The sequence below is a fragment of the Hemicordylus capensis genome, chromosome 5 (genome assembly GCF_027244095.1).
Source record: "Hemicordylus capensis ecotype Gifberg chromosome 5, rHemCap1.1.pri, whole genome shotgun sequence".
NCBI classification, from domain to species: Eukaryota; Metazoa; Chordata; class Lepidosauria; order Squamata; family Cordylidae; genus Hemicordylus; species Hemicordylus capensis.
Window position 1 is genome coordinate 213,887,999 of NC_069661.1, and position 24,188 is coordinate 213,912,186.

Genomic DNA, 24,188 nt, shown 5'->3' on the forward strand with positions numbered 1-24,188 from the left:
GGAGGCCTCTTTATTGCGGAGTCACGGCTTGAAGCCACGCCCCCAGTAACGAAAAATAACTCCACCTCCCCGCCTCTCTCGAACTTGGCTCGTTGGAATGGCTGCGCGCTCCACCCCTTCCCCACATCCTAACCAATAAGCAGGAGGCCAACCCCTATGACATTGCGCTCATTGATATGGAACAACCACGTTCACCGCATAGCCCCGCCTACTAGCTGCTTAGCACCCCTCGCTCATAGAGGCGCCGTGACAGGGGGCCCTGCTCTCCTTGTGGGGGGGGCGGCGCATGCGTGGAGGGAGCGTTCTCTTCCTTTCGACCCTCCTCCCTGGTCTCTTCCCCTCCCCCCCCACCCTTCTGTCATTTGGTTATTATAAGAGCAATTCCCGCTGCCGAGAACGGGGAATTGCAGGAGCCGGGCCGGCTGGGCTGCCCCTTCCCCCCCTGAGCTCAGCGCTGCCGCCTCCGCCTCCCCACCAACTGGCCTCGGTAAAGAGCTTTCCCCCCACTGCCCTCAGGATCTCTCCGTGGCTGCTGCTCCCTCCCCCGCCTTCTCCAATGCCATGGACTCGCCTCCGATGTTGCACCCCGTGAAGCTCTATGTTTACGACCTGTCCAAGGGCATGGCTCGGCGTCTCAGCCCTATCATGCTCGGTAAGCGCGCGGGGGGAGACCGCGGCGAGCCTCCGCTTCTGTCGTACGACGGAGACGACGGGGGTCGGTTCCCATAGTAGGCGGGGAGGCGGCGGCATCTGAAGCTACCTTGCTTGGAAGGGCAGGCAGGGGTACCTCCCCATCTCGGACTCTCTCTAGGGTGGTTAACGGGGGGGGGGGCGGGAGAGGCTAAGTGGAGCGGGGTTAGCTTTTTAAGCACCTGCCGGCGCCCCCCAGATCTTGCGAGAGGCTCTGAGGGGCTTGGTGATGAACACGGCGGGGGGGGGGGGCTGCTGGGGGTTGGCCGCCCATAAAATGGGCCGTTTCCCATTATTCCCTTATTTCCCGTCACAAAGGGAGGGCTGGAGCAGAAGCGGGTCCCACCACCGCCGTCGCTCCCGGGCTAACTAACGAGGTTGAGTGCGGGCACGACGGCTGTGGCTTGTATTCGCGCCCCCACGTAGCTGCTCCCTTTTCTGCATGTCCTTGTCGACAGAGAGGTACTGTATATCGACCCTTCTCTCAGTGCCTACGGCAGGAAGAGTCGCACACTCTCTTTGCTATGTGTGTGTGTCGATGAAATCAACAGACAAGCTCACTTCTGTGCTATGGTTTCCCACAAACCACTGAATATTTGATGGATTTAAGTAGGGCAGCTGCTTACTACAAGAGCTCCTATTGTAAAGTTTTGTCTTGATTCATAGAAATGAAAGGTAGTGGAGCAAATAAAGGTAAAGTTGTGCCAACTGTCGACTCCTGGCGACCAAAGAGCCCTGTGGTTTTCTTTGGTAGAATACAGGAGGGGTTTACCATTGTCTCCTCCTGCACAGTATGAGATTATGCCTTTCAGCATCTTCCTATATCACTGCTGCCTGATATAGTACCAGCAGGGATTCAAACCAGCAACCTTTTGCTTGTTAGTCAAGCATTTCCCTGCTGCATCACTTAAGGTGATAGTGGAGCAAGTACAGGCAACTAATCTACATATATGATTTGTGGTGTGCATGTGTTTAAAGTAGCTATTTCAGCATTATAGCTAAACACATGCACACCACAAATCAAATATTGCAGGACTTCACAATTTGTGAGGTCTTATTCATAAATACAGTGGTCCCTTGACTTACGTAAATAATCCATTCCGAACGCACGTTCGGAGGTCGAAATTTTCGTAAGTCGAGGAGCGCACCACAGAAGTCTCAAAACACTCGTAATTCGAGGAAGCCGCATCTAAACATTCGTAGGTCGAGGAAGCTGATTCTAAACTGGCAACTACTTCCGGTCTTTTTTGTCGCTCGTAACTCGAAAAAAAGTAAGTTGAGTAGTTCGTAGGTCGAGGGATTACTGTACTCAAAATATCTTATAGGACAAACTAGAAGTTTGTTTGACAATCTAGAATCAAAATCATATTGGATTAAACATCTGTTTAATCTTCATCTTATTGTGTATATATCTGACTTCTAGCTCAGTCCTTTCCACGTTTATTCACATAAAGATTGTACTGAGTTGTGTAGGATTAATTCCCAAGTAAGTGTGCATAGGACTGCAATCAGGCATAGCTAGGGGAAAGGGGGCCCATGTTCATTCCTCTCTCTGGTGGCCACCCAGAGTAAGGGAGATAATGAAGAAAATAGGGAGGGAGGGAGCTAGAGGGCCCTCAGGAGCTGGGGGCCGTGTTCTTTGAACCCTTTCACACAATTATAGCTACGCCCCTAAGCAATCCAATAAGAGTACTAAATGCTTAGTCATGTCATACTTAACAGGCCTGGTATACATATGGCTATAATCAATGCATGTTTTATCTTTATGTGGCTTCACAGAGGGATGAATGTTGGGACAAAGAAGCCAATGCTTTAAGAGAGAAATAAAGAGATAAAGCTAAAGTTCTTTTCATCCTATGGAATGTATTGGCCCCCTTTTATTTGAAAGTATCATTGTACTTGGACACAGAATGACTTTGTATGTACCATTAACATACTGCAGTTGTATATGTCGGTGTTTCTCAACGTTTTTGGAGTCATGGACCAGTACATCCTTTGTGCACAGTTTCCAGGACCAGCAGTTAGTAAAGTGGTCCCCTCGCCCACACCCCCAGGCACCCCTCAAAACCATTTCAAGCCGGGGTGGGTGGGCACTGCCGCTGGGAGCTCTCCAGAGCTCATTTCTAGGCAGGCAGCCCTCGCTGCTGGGATAACACTCATTTAGCTTCCTGGAAATGAATGTTATCCCAGCAGTGAGGGCTGCATGCCTAGAAATGAGCTCCGGAGAGCTCCCAGCAGCAGTGGCCCCCACTGGCTCAAAATTGTTTGGTGGAGGGATTAATTCCTCATGGACCAGTACCGGTCCATGGACCAGTGGTTGAGAAAAACTGGTATATGTGATGCCTCTTTCCTTAGTATACAAGTGTGTGTCTTGAAGAGATCATTTCTGGACACATGGCAACACATGCATAGGATGCCACACAACTCAAAAGCTGTGGTGAAGCTGCTTTTTGGTGATGCAGTATTTATGCAAACTTAACAGAAGAGGCTGAAACAACAAAGAGTCTTGTGGCTCCTTTAAAGACTAACATGTTTATGGTAGCATAAGCTTCAAGTTGTCATAAATCTCTTTGCTGTATTTGCTGTGTGCAGCAGACTAATACTAGATGAGGTTAAAGGCAAATATGCTACAAGAACAAAGATGTAGAGGCATCTCATTGTCATGTTTAGGCTAGAAGTTTAGAGGAATATTTGCAAGGATAGTTCCTTAGGACATCTGCATTTGGTATGATCCTGCATAATGACATCATGAGTGTTACAACCTGGCTAAATATCCTTAAGCCTTTCCTGAACCATCCATCATTGGCATAGTCAGTCAAGGACAGGGAGCAATTGATTTTGTCGGTATTTATTTATTCATTCATTCATTCAATTTCTATACCGCCCTTCCAAGAATGGCTCAGGGTGGTTTACACAAAGATATACATAAATAAATATGGTAAGATGGATTCCTGTCCCCAAAGGGCTCACAATCTAAAAAGAAACATAAGACAGACACCAGCAACAGTCACTGGAAGTCCTGTGCTGGGGGTGGATCGGGCCAGTTATTCTCCCCCTGCTAAATAAAGAGAACCACCATGTTAAAAGGTGCCTCTTTGCCAAGTTAGCAGGGATTTTAACACTATGCTGCATAAATAAGAGATAAGGTTGATTTTAATCTGGCCTGCTGGAAATAAATTTTATCTGCCAAGAGCTATGTTCCCGCATCTGGTAGATGGATAGGGTCTTAAGCCTGCAATGCTATGTTGAGGACAAGTCATTTTATACTTGGCACAATTCACTTCTGAGTAAAGCTTCATCGAATTTGGCTGAAAATCATCCAGGACACCAACCTTCATCACCTCTATTATCCTGTTTAGCATTATTTCAACCATGTTATCTGTCTTCTCCTGATGATGTTCTTCAATAATAATCTGGTGGTTTATTTTGGGAGATTAATAATTTCAGGGCAGCCACAACAAATATTTCAATATAGTGCCATCTGAATGTGGCTTAGAAATGGTTTTATTAAGAGTGGGCAACTTTTTAGACTCTGGTAGTGACAACAATTTTCTAGGTCCTTTATGCATGATCAAAAGTGTACCTCAGCTACATTATAGAAATATTTCTTCAGGTCCTCGGCCACATATAAGCAATATTTATTTTATTTAACATATTTATATATAACCCAAAATCCACATCTCTGGGCGATTTACAGTAAAACAGCACACATTAAAACAATTTAAAAATTAAAACAATGTTAAAATCTAAGTCTAATTAAAGCCTGGGTTAACAAGTGTGTCTTAACTACTTTTTTAAAAGTTATCAGAGACAAGTCCTTATTTCAACACTGAGCATATTCCAAAGTCCCCAGGCAACAATGGAGAAGGCCCATCCCTGTGTAGCCACCGAATGATCTGGTAGCAGCTGCCTGCAGACAGACCTCCCCAGATGATCTCAGAAGGTGGCAGGGCTCATAATGAAGAAGGTTCTCAAAATACCCTGGACCTACGCTGTTTAGGGCTTAATAGGTAATAACCACTATGTATTTTGCTTACAAAATACAAGTCCCTCTTCAGTGACAGTTGCATGTGTACTGTAAGAAAGCAGGGGGAGTGCTATTGATTTCTACCAAACATCTTGGTTATGTGTTTAAAACAAAATAAAAACACTGATTAGATGTGTATAACAACATAGGTGGGGGGTTCACTGTTCCCTCTAACAGGGATTCCCAGATGTTGTTCACTACAACTCCCAGTATCCCCAGCTGTAGTGGCCTTTGGCTGGTAATTATGGGAATTGTAGTCAACAACATCTGGGAATCTCTGTTAGTGGGAACACTGATGGCGGTGGGGTTTGATCCAGAGTCTTCAAGTTCAAGCAGAATTTCCCACAGTCATTCATTCATATTGCACAAACAAGCCTATACAATCACAACAACAACAACAAATACACTGTCTTACAAAGAATCACATTTTCATAGGGACAAAATATTTGAGAGCTGGGGAAGTGTGATATGCCTCCCAAGTGCAACCTATAGGGAAGTTTTGTGGACTGTGCAAAATAAATGAAACAAATGAAGCATTGTACAAAAATGTGATTATGTAAATATGTTGGCTCCAGGCTACTTGGTACCCTGTTAAGAAATTCTTTTCTACTAAAACCATTGTTTTTCCCTGCTCCTCCCAACAAAACTCTGGGGGAAGAAAGAAACTAGAATAACTTTGCATGAGACTGCAATATTAAAGCAAAAGCATAGCGTGATAAACTGAACAGAGTTCAGTGTGTGAGAGGTGCTTTTATTACATTTTGCTGAAGCTAAATGTGGTGTTTGTTATGCCACCTTCTTTAGTCATAGTGATGGTGCAAGCTCAAAGATGTGAGTGCTGACATGGGGGAAGAGGCCTGTTTTTTCTGTTTTCTTTTTACCCCCCCCCCAAAAAAAACCCAACTTTCACACACACAAATGTTTAGATAATATATAATATTATGATATTATTTATTTATTTACTATTTCTCTGTGTAAACCGCCCTGAGCCATTTTTGGAAGGGCGGTATAGAAACTGAATTAATAATGATGATGATGATGGTAGGATTGTGAGTCTTCAAATTGCACCAAATTTTGTTTAGGCAAAAATCTCAGAATAGTTCCATGTGTCTCAGGCATACTAACTCATTCTAGCAATGTACAGGACCATGAGTATTTTTGGAAGCAGAGTAGCAGCCATTTTTGTAGTCCAGGCTTTCTTAAAACTAAAAATAAGATACCTTGGGCAACTGCGGATCCTAGCTATATATTGTGTGCAGCTATTGCCAACATGACTTTCTAGTTTTATTAAATGGTACTCTAGAGCTGGCTGAGAAAACCAAACATTTTAATATGAATTTAAAAGGCATATTCAGCACTAGCCATGTGAAAAAAGTGTGTGTGAAATCCTAAAGATCCAACATGTGTGCATTCATGGGGCTTTTACATGACTGGAGTATTGCTGTTTTTAATTACTCTGTTTAGAAACACCAGTTCTTCATACTGACAGATTGCTATAAGGCAACAAATATTTAAACAAACCTCTAGAAGCTTGTGAATATTCTGGTAGGAAACACTTCCATGAAGTTATGTCTTGTGTCAAGTTGATGAACATTTTTATATAGTAGTGTGTGTGCACAACTTTGGTAAATGTTGATATTTGCTCTGGTGCAATGGCTGTAGCCAAACAACCCATCCTTCTATCACATCCCCTGTATGCTGGTGTAACACTGCAGATTTGCTTGCAACACTAATGCAGTGTTACAGATCATCATGACATTGCAGTGGTAGCAGGTATTGCACATCACCTTATGTGACTCCTTTTGTTTCATATATCAAACTGTAGATCAGAGATTGGGAATATTCCCACTGCAGTATAGTAATGACACAAGGTCAGGTTCAATTGGATTGAATCAAAATAGCCACTCAAACATAGCTTTTTCTCACTTAAAAAAAGTTGCTTCAACTAGTGGTTCTTGCCCCATAGATCTTACTTCTGGTGGCACATAAGCTACTTAAACATCCACAGATTCATAAGAATGATTATGTTCACATGATGCATAGCTTTCTATTCTTAACTGCTATGAAACACTACTTGTTCATTGCAATTCAAAGGTTCTGACATAGAGATTAATACATATATTGGGGAAAGCATTTAAGTAACATTCATATATAATTGCCTATCATTATTGGGAATATTTATATACTGCTTTTCAACACACACACAGTTCACATAGCAAAAGGAAGATGGTTTTCTATCCCAAAAGGGCTTGCAATCTGAAAGAAAGGCCAGCAGCTGCCTCTGGAGGAAAACTACACGAGTGTTGAACAGGGACAGTTACACTCTTGCTAAAAATGAGACCTATCACTTTAAAAGATGCTTCTTGGCTATAACTCCAGTTAGCAGGGGTTATAGCCAAGGCATATATCAAGTGTAAAATATTGTAGTCATTTCCATAGGTTAGAATGTGTGTTCATTGTTCAATAATATCAAGTTTAAGTACATGTATTGCCTTTTGAAGTTAGGATCAGTGTTCCTTCTAAGAGGGATTCCCAGATATTGTTGACTACAACTCTCAGAATCCCCAGCTGCAATGGCTTTTGCTTCGGGATTATGGGAGTTGTAGTCTGCAACATCTGGGAATCCCTGTTAGAGGGAGCACTGGTTAGGATACAGAATCTGTAACCTCCTTTATCAAAAGTGGAGGGAAACAAATGATTTTCTTGGCAAGGGCCTATATGATCTGTTCTAGCATGAAGATTATATGTTTACCTCAAATCACCATCATACATCTTTGCACATTATCTTGCAAAATGTTTATTAGCCTCCCTTCCCACACATGACTTGTGATTGTTGCCTGGAAAAGGGAACCAACTCTCACAAGTTTACAAAAGTTACTCTGCCTGGTTGTTTGGATGTGATTTTCATGCCTTAAAGACAAAAGGCTACTTACAAGCCTTGTTAAGAGTAGAGTTATAGTACTGTGTCTTTTGCTGACTGGTTTTGAGACCTACACAGCACTTCTAAACCACCTTGGGAGGCTGTATCACATCAGAAGTTAGCACTGCTGCCTCGTCAAAAAGCCTGACATAATTTGATCTGCTAGCACAAACCCCAAGGATTAGAGCATGAGTCATTCCTAGTCTTATCAGACTCAAATAGCCCTAACTTTACTAATAAAGGAAAATACATTATTTTCGCTGCTCTTTTAGACACTTAGGAGCTCACTTGAAACTGTCTTGCCTGTAAGGAAATGTGAGTGACTATCTGTGGGAGGTGAGTAACAGGTTGCAACATGTAAAGTAGATTACTGATGACTTTTTCTTCTTCTTTCTGTACACAGGGAAGCAGCTGGATGGTATTTGGTGAGTACTCAAACTTATAATTAATTGGTGTTTTGATAATGTAACTGTGGAAACGTTTTACACTAACTTCAACACAAAGAATATTCTGTGAGAGTTTTTAGAAAGCAACACAATGCAGTCAAGCATTATATTTGTTTTCTTCTAGCATTGGAAAGCAGATCCAGTCTTAGTAGTTACTCTCAGATGCACAATCCATTTTTCTGATAATATAGTGTGCCTGCCTGTGGTGGCGGCATTTTGAAACCAAGTTGGGACTTTGTTGTCTCCCTGCCCAAGCTGATTGAGGTGGTTTAAAATATGGCATTGAGGACCCTAAAGCTCTTGGTCTTGGGGACTTGAATGTCCACACTAGGGCCACCTTGTTTGGCTCCAGACTTCATGTCCTCCATGACAACCATGCTTCTCTCAACTGATCTCTGGTCCCACACATTGCAGGGCATATGTTCAATTTGGTCTTTTAGTTGTCATTGGATGGTGGTGGTCCCTGAAGTTTGTTCAGGAGGGTTCATGCAGGGGTTGTGGAGCAGTTAGAATGGTCTGCCCTGAAGACTTAAAGATTCCTGATGGCTCTGGGGGATTTTCCTGCTGAGAGTGCAGGCAATCCTGTCAATGCCCTAGTCTCTCTTTGGAATAAAGAAGTGGGCCGGGCAATTGATGCAGTTGCACCAAAGCAGCCTCTCCTGACCTGCTGAGCCTAGGTGACCCTCTCCCCTTGTAAGGCATGTAAGACTGAAATGTTCTGTTGGGTGTTCGGTCACTGAGATAGTTGGTCATAGAGTGATCTTGTAATCCATGGTTACTATGTCATGTGGAATGAGTACTGTATGGGGTTGGGGTTATGACGTTATGCAAGATGTATTTTATAGAATTGTGTTGCTGTGTATGTTGTTGCTTGTAAGCCGCCCTGAGTCCTATGGGAGTAGAGTGACATATAAATCTAACTAAATAAATAATATACATGGAAACTATAGACAATGAAGCAGGCTAGTAGGCAGCTTGACCTCCACTGGCAAAAATCCGATAGCAAATATGATTCAACACAGGCTGAAGCCCATATTCGGGCCTACTCTGTGGTGATGGGAGCAAAAGATTGTATTTCTCCACCATCATTGTATCTGCTTAATGTCTAGCAGAACACTTTCCAAGTTGTTCAGGCTCCTGAATGAGGGCCTGTTCTTGGCACCACCACTGACGCAGATTTGTTTGAGAAACTAGGAAGGATCTTCTCGGTAGTAGCCCCTAACCTTCGAGTGTCCTTCCCCAGAGGTGCTTCAACATCGATCTCAATTAGTTTTTTTAAAGAATCTTAAATCCTTGATCTTTAAAGAAAAAATATTTTAAATTTGATTCTAATTGGGTTTTTGGTTTTAATCTGTGTTGGTTCTTGTACCATTTTGTTTTGCTGTTTTCTTAGGGGTGCTGTTTTGATTTTATGCTTGTCCAATTTATTTTTTATTGTATACCACCTCTGTTGGAGAGGCAGAATAGGACTATTTTAAAGAATTAAAAATATTGTGGCACCATCTTGAAATATACTGAGTTTTTTCAGATTTCTTGCTTAGATGGACTTTAATTTTGACCCTTGTGTTAGTTAGGTTTTTTTTATTTTATTTATTTATTTATTTATTTATATCCTATTTCTATGCCACCTGATATGTACATCTCTAGGCAGTGTACAAAATTTAAAATATTTAAAAGTTACAAATTAAAATACATGACAAAAACAATAGAATAAAATAGATACTAAAACAAGTTGTAAAATTATTAACATTCATTCTAATTAAAAGCCTGCAAAAAGAGGAGAGTCTTGAGGTTCTTCCTGAAAACAGAGAAGGAGATGCTCTTACTTCAGTAGGGAGCATATTCCAAAGCCTTGGGGCAGCCACAGAGAAAGCCCAGTCATGGGTCACCATCAAATGAGCTAGTGGCATCCATAACTGGACCTCTCTAGAAGATTGAAACAGGCGGCAGGGTTTATGACAAAGGAGGCGCTCTCTTAAATAGCCTGGACCTACACCATTAAGGGTTTTATAGGTAAGAACCAGCACTTTGTATTTCACCTGGAAACATATTGGCAGCCAGTGCAGTTCTTTCAAAACCGGAGTTATGTGGTCCCTTCATGTTGTCCCAGAGACCAATCTGGCTGTCACATTCTGTACCAATTGTAGTTTTCGGACTACGTACAAAGGCAGCCCCATGTAGAGCACATTACAGTAGTCAAGCCTGGAGGTTACCAGTATATGTACTACTGTTTTAAGGTCATTCACTTCTAGAAATGGACGTGGCTTACGTATCAGCTAAAGCTGATAAAAAGTGCTCCAGACCACCGTCTCAACCTGAGAAACCAGGGAGAGCTTATGACAGTGAACTATTAGATTGATAAAGTTTTTAATTGATTACTTATATAATATCAGTGCTGCATTTTTAGTTAACAAATCTATTTTAAAACCTTTTGATTAAAAAGGTATCCACCACTTGAGTGAGCAGGATTTTTAAAATTGTTTTTAATAAAAATACTTTGAAAAATTGCAGGTGCAATCTTAGTAGAGGTGTTTGTCCTCTTGCATCTTCTAAGACTACACCTGTTGTAACACACCCATTCATCACTTTCTTTAGAGCTGTTTGTTCATAGAAATGAATCAACTTTATTTGCAGTGGTTTAATCAATTTTAATTAAGATTTTTAGAACCAAATACAGTCACATGTATAGTACTTGTGTAGAAGTCATGACCCCAATTGGTGGTATTCTATGCAGTTGGATAAGAGACTCAGTAACAGTTTGTAAGTGGGATGTTACAATATAGATGCTTTCCAAAATGAGGTGTGGATCTGTTTGTTTTTTAAATGTTGCTAAACTGTTTTAGTAATGTCCTAGGCTTTGTTGATGGCTTGAACTCATGATCCTGTTTAATCTCTGCCACTTTCTGCTTATTTCTCCCTGTTCCTCTTCCCCAATTCTCTCAGGCATACCTCCATAATTGTCCACAGGGATGAGTTCTTCTATGGTAGTGGTGGGATCTCCAGTTGTCCACCTGTAAGTTTTGTATTCTATTTCTGTTTCTTCCTTTCCTTGATAGATTTCAGTCTATCCACTTCTGTAATCTATTGAGAAAAATAGTATTTAGTGTAGTATTTCATGCTGCTAAACATTTGGTTGGCCATGTTGCAAAATGTGTTGTACTTCTGCTTAAAGCTTCTAATGTTGGGATAAACTTCCTTATAGCTACTGCAGTATCTGTTATCAGCATTTAACAGCCAATGCTGGCTCTGTAACTAAACTTTTAAAAAAATATACTAGACATTGTAAATATACTAGACATTCTAGATGTAAATAGTTTGGTCTAACCATTGACAAAGTTGAGGTCTTGGGCCCCCTTATCTCACAATCCTGTTTGTTCGTTTATTTATTTTTATATGTATTGCAGTCAGTGACCAGCTTAAATATCATATTTAATACAACAGTACATTACATGAGATAAATACACGTAAGATAAAACTACTGAAATATTGTCTTTTATAGGTATTTATTGGGAATATCCATAATTAATCACCTCCATGACTTATATGCAGCAGCACAGAACTTAGCGACTTTATAAGTGACTTCCAAATATTGATCTGACAGTAACCAAGAAACATAAAATTCATCTGAATGCTCTGGAAATTGTGTAATAAAGGGAGTAGCAATTCATTTTGTGGATCACAGTAAAATGAACAACATAATATGTGTTCTTATGTCTATTGGCACCAGATAAAGACCTGTTTATGTTCCCAAGCTTGTTCGCGCCTGTGATGTTTTATAATGCTTTTTCATTCTAGTGATGTGTATGTTTTTGCTGTGTGTTATTTGTTAGCTGTTCTTGTAATGCATATATTGAAATGTGGCCTATACGTAAATAAGTCTTTTGATACCCTCCTGGATGTTAATCTACAGGGTGGGACAATGCTCGGGCCCCCAGACTCGATTGTAGACCTAGGATTCACAGAAGTTTCAGAAGAGCTCTTCCTGGAATACTTGGCCTCATTAGGGGAATCCATATTCCGGTGAGAGAATGAAGCTTTGTTTCCATTATAACACTTTGTGAAAGATACAGTGGTGAGAAAGCTTCTTGGTACAAATTCCACAAGCATGCTTCTCTCTTTTTTAAAAAAATGCTTTCTTTTCATTTGGTTTTATTGGAGATATTCAATCTCTACTTCAGAGTTTGCCTTTGAGTTTATTTTGCACAAGATATACTTCCATATCTCACTTTCTATGTTTATAAGAAGATTTGATACAATATAGCTATAATACAATGTCGATGAGCTGCATCCCCCCCTTCCATATGTTGTGAAGACCTGAGTAATTTCATTTGGGGCAAGAGCATTAACTTGCCTCGTTCTGAAATTGATAGTGTAATACTGGACTCGCTTGAGTTGCTTTTAATTTGACAGATGTTCCTTTTTATTGAAGAATATAATACACTCTCTATCATAAAGGGTAATGATCAGTTTAAAATGGATATGCTGGCATGAGTTTCTACAAGATGATTAATAAGTTGGAGTCAACACCGACTCGATGGCACACTTTACCTTTACTGGTCTAGAAAGCCAGAAGGCATTCCTAGATATTGCAGCAAATCAAAGTGAATCCTGATATGATAGATTCACTTTGTTTTGCTGCAAAATCTAGGAATGCCTTCCAAGAAAACAAAACTGATGCAGAATGTACACTTTCCCCTTCATTTTCATGAAAAAGTCATATTATAAGTACATGAATTATGCTTTATGAAGATTAGCAAAAATATTTTCCCCACATATTTTTTTAAAAAGGAAAGCCATGTGTTCTGTTTTTAAGAGATCATGTGTTTGTATTGAGTTCAGATTTCATTTTAGACGAGGTTATTTTAAAAAAGAAACTAAAACTTAAACTATCTTATTTACGTTTTTAAAATAGATGATTATCTATGCTGTTATACTGTGAGTTTGGATAACAGTTCAGAATTCTATAGTATTGTATCATAACTTTATGTGATGTGCTGGAGCTGTCATTAGAGAACAATCACAGTCCAGCACCTGTTTAAGCATGCTTAGGCCAGTTGAAATAGACAGATTTTAAGTGGTTTCTGCATGCTGGTCTACAAGTAATTATTTGTTTAAATGTATGTTGCTTAGAACTCCAGTACTGCTTGGTGTCAGTGTTTGAAAAGCTGCTTGGGGAGGGAAGGATTTTGAGTGGACAAACAGCAGGGGGAGGGCTTAACCCTTTTCCTGCCTGCAATCTTTCGTTCTCCCACATGGTTCAAAATGCAGGTAAATAGCATGTTGAAACTCGTGTGGTGAGGGAAGCAACTGAATTATCAGTCTAATGTGAAGAAAGTGTAAATCATATCTTTCTATTTCTTCACTCAAAATTCCCCCCAACTGCTTTTCTGTTTGTTTGTTTTTTAAAAAAAAGAGTTGTACTAGGCACACAACAAATAATTAGCCCTGGTCTGAGTATTGCAGGGTAAATTGGCCTCTACATCAGCTGCTCAGGAGTCTCCCATGAATGAAAGATTGCTGTTCTCTATTATATATTTGAGGTCTCTCTTACTACATTTTTTCATTATCTTTCCTTTGTTTGAACTCTTCATTTGAACTACAGAGGAGACACCTATAACCTTTTTGACCATAACTGCAATACATTTAGCAATGAAGTGGCACAATTCTTAACAGGGAGAAAGATCCCTTCCTACATCACTGACCTTCCATCTGAAGTTCTTGCAACGTGAGTAGAGTCCTTGTTTTATAAATGTCAAATACAGCATGAAAGATTACAGGCTATGCTAGGCATGCAAATGTTAACAGCCATGGCTTTTCCAGAATTCTGAGGGCATGGCACTCATTTTCCTAGCTTGGAATACTGACACTTCCTTCAGACTAATCTTAGAAGTAAAGGTCTCTTTAATAGAGCATTGTTTCTCAGTGTGTTTAATTCCCTAAAGAGCCATGGTAGCTTTCAGGGTGTTCAGCTGCTTCATGAAACAGCACACAGGCATGGCAGGGGGAGTGTGCGGGGGGGACACCTAGAAATGCCTTTATCCAACTTGTTTTTGAGAACATTGCTGAAGAACTCTGTGAAAATGCTACCATGACTGAGAGGAACTTTGGGTCACTACTTCTTCATGGACAAAGCAGGATGCCTCTGAATACCACTTGCAGGGGAATAATAGCAGGAGAGAGGGCATGCCCTCAAGCAGCATCTGGTGGGCCACTGTGTGAAACAGGATGCTGGACTAGATGGGCCTTGGGCCTGATCCAGCATGGCTGTTCTTATGTTCACATGCAAGCAACTCTTGCTTGAACATACTCTTATTGTTGTAACAATTAAGAATTGTGTCAATCTTTGGAAGGCTCAGGACTGGACCAGCTGCACAAGCACCCCAAGTGGTGGTTTGGGGCAACACATCTGTAGGAGCAGATCACCTCATGGGTTGTGTCCAGGCCCAAAGGAAGCTGATGCAGCATGACATTTCAAAAGTGCTCCCTGAGCTTCCTCGCAGCATCAGAGGGTGCTGGAGCACAGTTATCAGAAGGCACCTTACATTGGCAGCTGTGGAGCAGAGAGGCATAGCACCCCACACTCTCTGTAGAGCTGCAAGGGAGCTTGAGGCAGCTGTGATCCCATGTAATCTGTGGCATATCCCAGCATATTCTGCAACATTGCAATGCAAAGTGCATATTGAGGCATACGTCTTGAACTGTGACTGATTGGGATGGCAAAATGATTGGAGCAGATGCTGGGTGAATTCAAGAATTCCCCCTGCTTGCAGCATTTTAGACCTAGTCAGCGTACCCAGAAAAGAAGATAAAATATGGTAAAATGTTCCTTCCATGCCCCTGTCTTTCCAGTTGGTATGGAGAGTGAGGTATGTACTGACCTTTTCTACTCCATCTGCTATGCAGATGCCAGGAGAAACACTAGCATGAGCTCAGGTCACTGTGTGTAGACTTGATGCACTGAATGAGAACATCTAGTGTCATCTTTCCCCCTTACCCAAGCTCCTACAGGTATGCACTTAGTTATATTCTAGAGGCAGCTTTGTTTCAGTTTTAATCAGGAAACCAGTGTGTACATAGTACTCCAGCATCTCAAAAGTGCTCTTTTTTTCTCTCCTGTTCAGACCCTTTGGACAAGCTCTACGGCCTCTCCTTGACTCCATTCAGATCCAGCCACCTGGAGGAAATACTTTCAGCAGACATAATGGGCAGAGCTAGCAAACATGGTGGAAAATGCCTCAAATCATCTGGGCATTTCCTTTTTAAACCCCAGTCTACCAGATTCCTATCTTAGAATTTCATGCCACAGTTAACAGCAAAATGGCATTTCAGACTTTCCAGGGAGAGTATTTACTGGATTGCATGTGATCTGATGCTACCAGGAAAAAATTGTCATAAAGTCAAATAGCATTATATTTACTTACTTAAAGTTGTTTTTGTCTTGGTTCACTTCTAATGCTTTTTAAAATCCCCTGCTGAGAGAGTAGAGAATAGAAAGCCCATTGCACAACTTAGAATAACATGGGTAGCACTGAGTAGCTAGTCTTAGCCATCCCTTGCCAGACTTGCTTATTTTTCATATCCATGTTATGGTGTATTTGTGGCAAATATAGCAGAAAAAGTGTAAAACTTGCAACATTGAAGTCCTAGTTAATACTAACCCATTATTAAACTTGAACACAGTATTATTTTGTGCTACCTTTAGGAGGGAAAAGTTCACTGTGAAATACTCTGATAAATGTATCTTAAATAGGTATTGTAGATTAGTTTCTCAATCACAGTAATCTTCACAACAAACTACTAGGTGGATTTCTAATTCTGGATATGTATGACTGTAATAAAAGACCACTTCCTGTCATTCAGTACCAGAACTGGACTGGAGAGTGTGGATTCTGCAGCATCAAGTAGAACAATCCCTGAAATTAATTCATAGCCATATGGGAAGAAATCTTATAAATTGGTTACTGTAGATCTATATTACACTAAGCAGTCTCTCCATTTTAGAAAAAGAAAAACATCACAACTATGCAGTTATGCCTAATTAATTACACGCCTTTATCTCAATCCTTTGGCGGGGGGGGGTCAAGGCTAACAGGTGATCTAAGTTTGAGGTGGAGGGTCGTAGCCAGAAAATAAGCACTTTAGAAATTGTTCCAGAATCAAGTCAATGTCCACTGTTTGATTTAGATTCACTCTTCCCCTTAAAGCATCTACATTGTATAAAAGGTATTCTGTGTATTGTGGGCCATTTCAAACAAATTGTTGACACACCATCTTCCCCCCAACTCTATTCTTGAGAGGAACCTGTCATCTATTCAGACATGGGAACAAAGAGTGATGATGATATGCTGTCTTTCCTCATAATTATCTCTGCAGTATACCCTATCCCTAGTGAGAATCATTCTGAGGCAATGGCTGCTTGTCTGTAAGAAAGCTCTGCAGAAGAAGGTACTGAAGCTGTTCATCACATCAAATGAATAATCAGGTCTGAGGCAATGCAAGCCCTATTGGAACATCTTTCTCCAGGAATTCTTCCAATTATTCTCCAGTATTAGGAGCAGTGGAGTGAGTGGGGGACGGAGGAGCCTAAGGAAGAGACGGCTTCTGTGGCTGCCTGCTGGCAGTGGCAGCAGCAGCTGTTCAAATTGCTGCCTTTTCCTTCATCTTCTTCCCATATAATGCATCAGGGCAAGAAGCAAAGTCATGACATGGCATTCTTTCCCTGGTGCATTAATGGGGAAAATAAATAGACATGCCCTGTAACTAGAGGATGTGGCCAACTTCTTTGCTGGGAAAAGGATGCAACAATCCTTGAGGAGAGGAGAGCTGGTCTTGTGGTAGCAAGCATGACTTGTCCCCTTAGCTAAGCAGGGTCTGCCCTGGTTGCATATGAATGGGAGACTTGATGTGTGTGCACTGCAAGATATTCCCCTCAGGGGATGAAGCCGCTCTGGGAAGAGCAGAAGAAGGTTTCAAGTTCCCTTCCTGGCTTCTCCAAGATAGGGCTGAGAGAGATTCCTGCCTGCAACCTTGGAGAAGCCGCTGCCAGTCTGTGAAGACAGTACTGAGCTAGATAGACCAATGGTCTGACTCAGTATATGGCAGCTTCCTATGTTCCTATTATGACATTGCTTCCTGCCTTGGTGCATTATAGAGGGAGAAGATGGGTGGACAGGTGGCATTTTGAAATGCTGCAGCTGCCAGAAGGCATCTGCTTTCTTCACAGCTCTTCCTTTAAAATAAGTCTTCCACATCCTGATGCATCAAGCCAATAACAGTCATCAGCTCAATGTGATCCTGGCCACTCTCTGCATCATTAACATAATGTGAGAATGATCAGGACTGATCATTCCTATGCACAACCCTAGAAGATACCATGACCAAGACCCTGAACTCTATCTGATGCACTGTATCAGCTGTTAATTCAGCTAACTTAGAAATCTTTTTGCACCCTGGCCAATCTGTCCTTCTCTTCTCTTATAGCAGGCTGATTTACCTCCCTCCTCAAATAATGTTTCAAAAAGATGCAAAATAACTATTTTTGCTGCTAACGTTTGGAAATGGCGGGGGGAGGATTTGGTTTCAGCTCAGATATTATGTTCACTTTTGGTCCACAACACATGTAACAATGTAATGCCACTATGAGTATAAAATGTACAATCTGTGAAGGTCTATCCATCCCTTTAAAGGTTCTGAAAGAGCAGGAGAGGATGCAGCCACTGTGTCTTCCACACCCTGCTGCTACCAGCCCTTTTTCCTGCTTTCCTCTTTCCTGCTGTGAGATAAAACTGGAGTCCTATTTTCTACAGACCTGTAGAGAAATGGGGCGGGAGGCACAGCGCTTGCATCCTCTCCTGCTGGCTTGGAACCTTTGCACAGGAACTTCATACTGCAGTCTGGCAACACTTTGCTTTCCTACTCTGGTAGCATTTTAAAGCTATGTTGGTAGCCATAACTAGATAAGAATTGGCTAACAGTGAATCTGATCCTGAATATTCTTAAGTCCTTATCCTCTGCTTGTAAAAATATACTCATCGTTCCTCTACAAGGCAATTTGTACAGGATATGTGGAGGAGGAGGAGGAGGAGAAAAGCAAGAGCAAAGCATTTTAAAAATTCATCCTGCTGAAGCTCTCAGAAGCACTGAGTATCTGGCCTTCTTAAAAGTTTTTTCCTTCTCTTCTTGCAGTCTGGTCCAAAACGGGTTTACTTCCAAGTCTGCTCCATTGAGCTTAATGGGACATGCTTCCTAATGACTGTGTTTAGGATTGCAGCCTCAGCAATGCCAGTAGTTCCTTTTGTGTATCTCCTGACCGTTCCTTCTGTCTGTTTCTGTATACCTTTCCCCATCTGACTAGTGCATCCAGCCAGATGGATAAATGGAAAGTCCTGGAACTTACTTGACCACTCTTCTTAGCACTTTCCTTCCCACAGCCATAGGAATGTGCAACCTCATCCTATGCATGTTTACTCAGAAGTAAGTCCCTCTGAGTCCAGTGGGCCTTACTCCCAGGCAAGTGCATATAGAATTGGAGCCTTGAACAACATCCATGAGATGGGAGACTAGGATGAGATTGTCTCTTCCATTTTTGAACCTAATATTAGTCGCCGTCCTCCCTACTGTTTCAAGGAAAGAGATGAGCCTTTTGCTGTCCTGTAACAACAATGGTCTCTATTTTAACTTGTGTGCAATAACAGAGCCTCTGCATTGATGGGAGCTCTTGAAGAGGCTTTATTTTGAAGCTAGCTCTCCATTCTAGGACATAATTGTATGTACTCTTACCAGTTAACATGGTTGAGTGTGGATAGTCACTAGTCGGGGAGCCTACTGGAGTACTTAGAAAGGACAACCATGTATATACCCAGCATTCCACTCAGTCATTTGTATTTATGAGTATATAAAAGTATGAGACATGTATGTAAATTGAAGCCCTTCCAACCTGAAGTGGTTGACAATGGGCAGGGGAACCTGAATGGCTCTTGTAAAAGAGCAGAAGCTTGGCCCGAATTGATGGGTCTGTCATATTTCTGGGAATTCCTTTTTGCCATTTTATAATTAAAATAATAAAGCTCTTTGGCAGAAATTAATTTGGCTTGCTTGCTTTTTTTTTTAATTAAACAACTTCTGCATTACATTGTTGATTCTCCCAACCAAATCTTTCTAGTATCATATATGTTAATAGTGAACATGTGCCCCTCTTCAAAGCAGTGCCAGTTGACCTGTTGCAAATGCAGTGGTGCCTTTTTGTTGACTGCAGCTTTATTGGTTTTATTTTAAGTATGTTTTAAATTGTGGTTTTTAATTTGTTCATTGCCCTGAAGGTCTTGGGATAAAGGGCAGTATAGAAATGTAATTAAGACTGAACAGCTGTGACAAAACACTGTGATTCTGCAAAAGCATGGAATTGGTACTGGTCTGGAAGCAGAATGTGGTATCCTGAGAATCGGTCACTTTAGCAAACTTCTAGTCCTTATAACTAAGCTTGAAGGTAATGGCTGGGGGAGAAGGTAGAATAAGTTTCCAGTGGTCAGGGGTAGAACAGGAGCCCTAGTTTGTAACTTTTCCCTATGAACAGCATAAGTGAAATAGACCATGAAAAATATGTCTGAATATACACAACAAATGGAGTTGAGAACTAGGGTTACTGATCTGTGTTCATGAATAGCATACCAAAAGTGTTGGTCTAATGAAACTGAAGCCTCACAACAATCCTATCACTCCTAAAACTGTCCAATTCATCTCCAAAGTTTGGAAATATCATATTCTTCCAGCCAGTAACTAAAGGGTATCAAAGCAGAGCAAATACAGTGCTACTTCTAAAGCCTCTAGGACAGTGGTTCTTGGCTGGGGATGTTGGGAGTTGTAGTTCAGCAATATCTGGCGAACCCCACATTAAGAACCACTGCTCTAGGACAAATAGACTAGTAAAACCGAATAGAAAGTGACAGAGCACTTATGTTGTCTCGATTTAATGTGACTTCTTAAAAACTGGGCAGAATTCCAACTGGTTTATTACAATAAATTATCACTAGGTGGCACTAAATCACATCAGATTTTAATTCATTCTTTGGCACTCAATGCCTGGGGATTAACTATAAATTACAAATGGGAGCTTGTATTTAAACCTGACAGCTGCTTTGGGGGAGGGGATAACTTTCAGTGGACTAGCAGTATTAGTGGTGAACTTTTGTTCTACCTGTCACTGCTGCTGCATCTTTCCCGCACATCAGCTGCTGCTATCTGTGTGTTCCAGGTACATATTTGAGGACAAACCCTGATTAATCACATTTCTAGTCCTACCTGATTCTGTTACCAATGTGTTCGCTTTCCTTCTGATTAAATTAAAATATGCAGGGGAAAGCTAATGAGTACAAAAATTAAAATACTGATTGTGGCTTATAGCAAAAGGTTAGTCATCTGTCCAAGCTTGTACACTGGGTTGAATTCGTATACAATCACACTAAGTGCAGAAATGATGTCCAAAATTCTGATTCTATTACATTTTGTGCACATTTCAGATACTATAATATTTAAGGATTTTGTAAACAATGAAACCTTATTTTAAATTTTCTTTTGTCAGTGAGTGTATATAAACTCTATCCTCTGGCAAAAGAATATCTAAAATTTTCTTGAAAATTTGCCAAGGAATTAGAGTGACAACTCATAAAAACAAAACAACTGGCAATAACTTAAAATGCAGTCTGCCATTATATAGCCTAAAAACAATAGCTCACTAAGAAAAAATTAAGCCAGTTTCAAGTTTTTCCAATTGCACCCACAACCACATTCTTCACTTTGCCCCAGTGTATAAAAATGTTCCTAAATAAAACTGTGTTCTAATGGCGGAATAATCTTTAACAGGGCTTTCTCAACAGAGGTTCTGGAGATCCCCACTGAGTGAAAGTTCATTTCACTCCTCCTTTGCTGCCACTCCAATATCCAAGACTCATGAGTCCCTTTCAACATGCCTTTTCAACCTTTGCAAGGTGTGTGTGTGTGTGTGCGTGTGCGCGCGCGTGCGTGCGTACTTTAGGAAGGCCCAGTTTTTGTGAACACTGCTGTCTTGAGGACAGCTGCCATGTGTGGGGCTGGGCCACTCACCCCACAGTTCTTATAGAGAGGAAGAGGCTTCTCTAGTTGCTGTCATCTCCTGGTCTCTCTGCCACTCTGTGTACATTTTTCCTTCCCTCCTTGTTCAGCCCAGGCCTCTTTTCAAGGGTTGAGGCCAGCAGGCAGTTGCTGTACCTACCTTCCTGTTGATACACTGCTGCTCCAGCTATCTTGTAGGAACATAGGACACTGCCTTATACCAAGTGAGACTATTGATCTATCTAGCTCAGTATTGTCTACATTGACTAGCAGCAACCCTCCAAGGTTTCAGGCAGGAGTCTCTCCCAGCCGTACCTGGAGATGCCAGAGAGTGAACTGGGGACCTCTGGCATGCAAATGCTCTTCCACTGAGCTATGGCCCCATCCTCTAAGGGGAAAATCTTACAGCACTCACATATCACCCATCCACGTACAAACCCTGCTTAGTAAAAGAGACGAGGCTGTTTTCACACGCCACCTAACCCAAGCTAGAGATGCTCCACCTGGGTTAGGCTGTATGTAAGACCCACCAGGTTTGGATCTGCACCACCTAGCCCCACTTTGCAGCCCGGCTGTTACACAAGGTTAAGGGAGCAAGCGCTCCCTGTTACAGACCAGGCCTGATTTATACACTAAATATGCTCATTAGTTAGTATACAAAATAGGTCTGGACCAAGTTCTTTTATATTAGTGACCACGTTTGATCTGGATGCAAGCAAGAAAGGAGATCAAACACTCAAAGATTCAATGGGCTTTATTGAGTATAAAAGACTTAATCTAACAAGGCAAAAAGCAGAACCCTCTATCAGCAACAGTAATTAAACAGAACATCCTAACCAGTACCAATATTCACCGTGTGCCTAACTAACTTATGTGTGGGTAATTAAATCTTCCTAGATTCTAATACATGTCAGATACAGGCAGAAAAGAGGGGGGTGGGTTTGAGAGAGGCTGAGGGCTGGCATGGTTTGGAGTTAGTATAGGAAAGGAAAGGGAGAAGAAGGGAGCAGTAAAAGGATGGAGGAGAGTCCAAGCTTGTAGGAGCAGCATATTTACCAGGAACGGTGGCTTGAGAGAGAAGAATCACTTCAGCTGAAGGGGTGAGGCGCTTGGCGGAGACAGGAGTTGTTGCAGTGCCCAGATCATGGCTGATAGCCGGAGCCTCATGGCTTGGGGAGTCTTGACTTTCTCACTGCGCAGTAGAAGTCACGGACAGCCTCTGACCATGGCAGAGTTCCTGCTTTGCCCCGCGGCTTAGCAGCAAAACCCTGGGATTCTCGTGAGCAGCTTTTGCTGTAGCAAAAGATTGCTAACGCTCTGTCTCAAAAGCCTCATTCTTATAGTGATTTTCTCTTTGATCCTTGAATAGAATCTATTCAAAGATCTCCTCTTTTCCTGTGTCCAAAGGTGATAATTCGCTGCTACCTTCTGAACAAAATCTTAATTATTCAGGATATCGGCTAGTCCAGAGAGATCTCTGAATCTCATCTTCTGTAAACTCTGTGCGCTCAGGAAGGGGAGGGGGAATCTGCAACTAAGATGCTGCAAATTGCATCTTTCCCCAAAAGGTGTTAAAATTCAGAATTAGTAAGGGGATTCAGGATATTCTGTGTGAGACAGCTTGTGTACCTCTACCCAGTGTTTAATTGAAAACAAGAGAATATTTAAAGTATACATGAAAAGGTGTGTGTGAGAGAGATTTGTAGCATTAGTGAGGTGAGAATTAAAATTTACAGAGGGATCTCTGTATGCATTTGGCTAGGTTGAACTTCCATGGAGAACAATTCAAATTCCTGACAAGGATTTAACACTACAGAAAAAGGGGGGGGGGGGAATCAGCCCCCTGGCTCCTTCCACAGACACTTGGTAGTCAGTGGTATTAGCATATGGATTACAGCATTCAGGCCTAGCTATTGTGTTCTCTTGCATATCCATTTTAACAACACAATGCTGGATCACCTCCTCCCTTCAGAGAGCAGGGAGAGCAACATCCTAGTTCCCCTTGAGTTCAGGTATCATTTCTTAATAAACTGAAATCAGACACAGGCCTATATTTCACCATACTTCTGAGTTGGTACCTCTGGATCTGATATGTTATAGACCGTTCATAACATCCCTTAATCTGGGCTCCTGGATCATGTGTTTGCTGTGGCTATGTTTAGCCCCAGTGGACACAGAGGCAGGCACCTAGAGCTCCTGGGGAAATCCCCCAGTGCTTCACGGGTGACGCGTGGTGCATTATGGGATTCCTGGAGGCATGGTCCCAGCCTCCAGAGCTGTGTGCTGCAGAGCTGCTTCTCTGGGAGCATGCTCCGTGCTGCCAGCAACAGGACTCGGTCATCTGGGGTGAAGGTGAGTATGATGAGCCTTCCTGCCTAGCCATGTGAACAACCTCAGTTTGTGCTTGCTACCCCAAGACCAGCTCTTCTCCACTTCTGGTGGGAGTTGGGCCTGGCAGAGCAGTGCCATGTGGTCCCCATGGCAGTGGCAGCACTTCACATAGATGTAGAATCATCTTCATGACCAAGGACCTGCCTTACCGTGAAGTACAACACTGTTTGAAAAGTGCTACCTTTGAGCTTTTGAGTCTCTCTCTGATGCCTGGCTGAATTTTCTGTAGACATTCTGTCACATTGGTCTGTATTCTGTAAATTTCATCGGTGTTTAATTTTTGCTAAGGTAAAGTGTGCCATCGAGTCAGTGTCGATTGCTGGTGACCACAGAGCCCTGTGGTTTTGCTTTGGTAGAAAACTGCCCTATAAACAACTTAAATGCATTTATTTTGTTGTTGTTATATTGTGTGTGTGTGTGTGTGTTGTCTGTAAGTCAGCTTATAGGTTTTTGGACCAAAAGGACTTTGGAATGCTCTCTCAATGGGCATCTGCTCTTCAGTCTCCATCACATTTTTTAGAAAGCAAGTTAAATCTTGGTTTTTTACCCGTGCCAAATTTTTACCCATATGAGTGTTGTTTTTGTTGCTGCTCCTCTGTATTTTATGGTCTCTTTGTATGTGTTTTTT

General features: G+C 41.7%; 1 protein-coding gene across 1 annotated transcript; it reads left to right on the top strand.

Moving 5' to 3' along the window:
• The first annotated feature begins 34 nt into the window (after positions 1 to 34).
• On the top strand, positions 35 to 19,167 carry DESI1 (desumoylating isopeptidase 1). The gene is made up of 6 exons (XM_053254253.1): positions 35 to 652; positions 8,041 to 8,062; positions 11,027 to 11,096; positions 11,994 to 12,103; positions 13,686 to 13,808; positions 15,205 to 19,167. Exons 1-6 carry the CDS (start codon positions 562 to 564, stop codon positions 15,296 to 15,298), a joined length of 510 nt encoding a protein of 169 aa, XP_053110228.1. The 5' UTR covers positions 35 to 561; the 3' UTR covers positions 15,299 to 19,167.
• Positions 19,168 to 24,188: the final 5,021 nt, after the last annotated feature.

What these genes read in the sequence shown, in the direction of transcription:
- DESI1 (XM_053254253.1), top strand. Translation starts at nt 562, where the DNA reads ATGGACTCGCCTCCGATGTTGCACCCCGTGAAGCTCTATGTTTACGAC. An exon ending in TCTCAGCCCTATCATGCTCG is followed by an intron (nt 653 to 8,040) that starts GTAAGCGCGCGG and finishes TTCTGTACACAG; the next exon opens with GGAAGCAGCTGGATGGTATT. An exon ending in AAGCAGCTGGATGGTATTTG is followed by an intron (nt 8,063 to 11,026) that starts GTGAGTACTCAA and finishes CAATTCTCTCAG; the next exon opens with GCATACCTCCATAATTGTCC.